At 46.8% G+C, this 3,971-nt stretch overlaps 1 protein-coding gene across 1 annotated transcript in view; it reads right to left on the reverse strand.

Moving 5' to 3' along the window:
• The window catches only part of LOC115287719 (cytochrome b reductase 1), a 34,913-nt gene extending 34,362 nt beyond the window's left edge, over positions 1-551 (reverse strand). The window contains exon 1 of the mRNA XM_029934389.1: positions 162-551. Within this exon, the coding sequence (XP_029790249.1) occupies positions 162-354 (193 nt within the window). The 5' untranslated portion in view covers positions 355-551. The remainder of the gene's footprint in view (positions 1-161) is intronic.
• Positions 552-3,971: the final 3,420 nt, after the last annotated feature.

The raw sequence follows: 3,971 nt of genomic DNA on the forward strand, positions 1-3,971 counted from the left end.
GCCACGCCCGGCCGTCTCCGCTCCCGGCCCCCGCGCCCCGCGCTAGCCCAGCTCCCCCTCGCACGCCGTCGCTCGCCCACGTCAGCCCCACTCGGCCGGGATCGGGCGGGGACCCCGGCCCGCGCGTCCCTCCCCGCTGCCTCCCAGGAGGTGCCCAGTACCGATGCCCTGGATGAAGACGAAGCCAGTGACCACGAGCACCGGGTGCCAGTTAAACTCGAGCGCGGTGCCATCCCAGCCGAGTCCCTCCCGGTAGTGGAGGACCCAGATGAGGGTGAAGAGCACGGACAGGAAGCCGACGAGCAGCGCCGACACCAGCAGCCCCAGAAAGCCCCTGTAGCCGTCCATGGCCATCAGAGCCCCATACTCCGCGCTCCGGCCGCGACAGAAACTGCCAGGCGGCGGCGGCGGCGGCCTGTGGGCACTCCTGGGAGCCGTCTCCGCCCGGGAGGAGGGGCTTCCTTGCGGGCCTGCCCGAGTGTGGGGCCTCCCGAGGGTGGGCAGCCGGAGCTCAGAAATCCGCCCCACCCCGAGATTTCGGGCCGCCCCCTGGCCCGGAATCCGGTAACCGATCCAGTTCGTTGTTCAGAGCGAGAGCGCTGGGAGGATTCCGCACCCACCGCTGGCGTTTGACCCTACCTTCGTCTCTTACTTGTGGGGAGACAAGGCAGTGGTGCTCACTCTAGGTTATGAGAAGAGAGGGGATTGTGTGTTGATTTGAATTAAGGAAGCCTCTTGATCCCCAGCGCTGAGGATTGACCGTCTTCAATGCCAGGAATGCGCCAAAGAGGCCCTACCTAGCAAAGCACACTACTTGTAGTTTGAGTAGAGAGGGAAGACAGACTTCACCTGGACCCTGGACTTGCCTACATAGTGTGAGAAATAATGGATGTTGAATGCGCTCACCTGTACAAACCTATTTGTAACTGTAACAAAGCCCCACTTTGATGAAGCGAAGCTACACTCTTTTGCCCTCTTTCCAGTATTATCGTCACCCTTCTCCATTATACAAGAAACGCGGTGGTGTTATCTGTTGCTGTTAAAGAAAACGTGGCTCTGGTTGTTAGGGCTTTTAGGATGCATTTGCGTTCACTTCTAGCCCTCTTCTGTAGCTCATTTCCAAGGACTGGTTTACAATAATGTCTTGGTACCATTCTGAAAGCCCTAAGAATGTGCAGGTGCTGTATGGAACTGATTTTCAACAAAAGACAGGTTTTCAGCCCAGGAAGTAGGAGTGTCAAGCCCTGGTAGTAGGGCGGGGTTCAGGGTTAAGAGTAGGAAGCTGCAGACCTCACCGATGTCATTATTTTTCCCTTGCTGGAGAGAGAAAGAGAAGAAGAATAAACCAATGGAAAAGAAGGACTCTTCCCCCACAGTACAAGGCTTTCTAATGGTCTGGCCCAACCTAACCCTCCACTCTCAACCTTTCACACCGTTACTGCCCCTGATGTCCATGGTTGTAAATTCTCGCCCAGCTCCTGACCACTCTACCCACATCCTAGCTTCTAAGTTTTCCTGACCCCATTTCCACTAAGAAACCTTCTCTGAATCTGCTCCTGCCTCTGATTGTTTTATGCCTCCACCCACTCACCTCCCCATCCAATGCTTAGCTGCATCATTTATCAAGATGTGATATAAACATCGGTTCCTGTGGCTGTCTCTATTCCCCAAACTGCCCTCTTGAGAGTATTAACTGTCTAATTTATCATTATATTCTTCCTTGGCATGTAGTAGTTACTCAGTAAAGTTTGTTGGGGAGATGAATCAAACTGTGTGTATCAGGGTCCTGGCAAGAAACAAGTGGCACACTCCAACTGGGCAATTTAATAATGAAAACAACTATTTATAAAGTTGTGGGCAGGCTGTGGGAAACCATAAGGGTTTTGCAGTGCCCAGACCTGAAGGAAAGAGGGTTACTGGAATCCAGAGAGAGAGAGAGAGAGAGAGAGAGAGAGAAAGAAAGAAAGAGCTATGTAAAGAGGGCAGTTTGACTGAGGTTATAGCCTTGAGTTGAGGGACACGGCCAGCCTGCAGCAACCCCACAGGGAGAATGAGAGGCAAGATAAATATTCTAGCTGTACTTTCCCTCCAGTCTCCTGTCCAGAGTCCCACATGGCTGACCCTAATCAGAAGCCAGAGGATAATTGATATAGTCCGTATAGGTCAGCCTCTTTGGACATACAACAGAGTGGGAAAAGGTATGAGTAAACTTGTAGGAAAAAACAGAAACTATCACTGAATCTTCCAGTGAATCTTTTTTTAGATTTTTTTTTTTGTTCCTGAGTGCTGCAAACGTTCCCTGTTTAATTTTATGCTGCTTCTTTTTCCTTTGTGATCTTCAACTAGCAATTCTTTAACAGTGTCATTGTGTCCCTATTCTTCTCCCTTAAAGTGTCTACTCCTTGTTCCCAGTTAACTTCTTCACCCCCTTAATTCAACATCTGCACTTCACTTGTGAGTTTCTTTTTCTCCACAGAGGCAGCAAATAAGAATCTCTGGGATTCCAGGAGGGCCTGAGTTGCTCAGTTGTTTAAGAATCTGACTCTTGATCTCAGCTCAGGTCTCGATTTCAGGGTTGAGCGTTCAAGCACTGAACTCTACTTTGGGCTCTATGCTGGGCATGGAGTTTAAGAAAAAAGAGAAGGAAAAAAAAAAGAAAGAAGAAAGAGAAGGAGAAGGAGAAGAATCATCTGTGGGATTCCAGATTCCATTTAACAAAACGTCTGAGGAGAATGAAAACCTAGCCAAATCTTAAAGTCAGAAGCTAAACTGAGATTTTCAACTTTTAACTTTTCAGAAAGAATAGAAAACCAATGAATCATGAAAGCAGTGATTAGTACAAGTTTACTTATTGTGCACACACCAAAAGACACAATAGAAGCATTCAAACCACAACATGGAATGAGGTTCAGGGGAACAGGTGTATTGTTATAAAGCAGCTTGTATACTTAGAAAGCAGTGATTTGTTTATTTTTCACAGTGGCTGGTTGTATTTTTTTAAATTTATTTATTTTGAGAGAGAGGGAGGGAGGGGCAGAGAGAGAGATTCCCAAACAGGCTCCATGCTCAGCACAGAGCCCCATGTGGGGCTCGATCTCAGGGGTGTGAAAGCATGACCTGAGCCAACATCAAAAGCTGGACGCTTAACAGACTAAGCGACACAGGTGCTCCGCAGTGATTGGTTTTAATATTAGACTTTTCTTAAAAGATAGGGAATTGATCGATAGTTATATCAGTCTTAGGAAACAGTTCAAATTTTGCTTATGATTTCCAGAAACAACTTGTCAAGTCAGTCTTGCAAAATGAGTGAAGTTAAGCTTTGCTTGTAAAACGAAACTGGTTTTGGTTGCTTGGGGGAATTTTCAAGCCTGGTCTTTGTTAGTTTCTTATCTTAGCATCCTTTAAGGACCTAATTTTGATAAGACTTGTCACTCAAAAGAGGAAAATTTTTAATAACTATGGTCGTGGCTTAGTACTAACTTTTTAAAACAAGAGTTATTCAATACTAGAAGTTCCCCTTCAGAGATGGAAAACAATTTGTCACCAAAGTCGGACTAGATAACCTGCCAGCAATGCTATCAAAGGGATTCCTGATGTGTGTGTATGGGGGGGATGAGAGGGTGGGCAACGAACATGATAGCCTTCCTAGAAACCTGCGATGCTACAAATGTGTACATATTGACAGACTTATTTTTGTTTTGTCCCTGACAGATATAGAATGCAGAGTAAGGAGATAGGATGTGAAGGGATGGGGAAAGAAAATCCAAACCCCATCCATCATGAGATTAGGAACCAAGTGTTTTATTCTATTTATCTGTTGAACTTCCATGAGGTCATGTCACATTTCTCTTGGTGCATACAGAAGTCTACTATTCTAATGTTTATTCTAAAGCCTAGTGGTTTGCTTGTTGGATAAGTGGACTGTTTTTTGAATTCAAATATTTATCCACCTGGGCCCCTTTGCTAGGCCT

Source organism: Suricata suricatta, chromosome 3, assembly GCF_006229205.1.
Source record: "Suricata suricatta isolate VVHF042 chromosome 3, meerkat_22Aug2017_6uvM2_HiC, whole genome shotgun sequence".
Lineage (NCBI taxonomy): Eukaryota > Metazoa > Chordata > Mammalia > Carnivora > Herpestidae > Suricata > Suricata suricatta.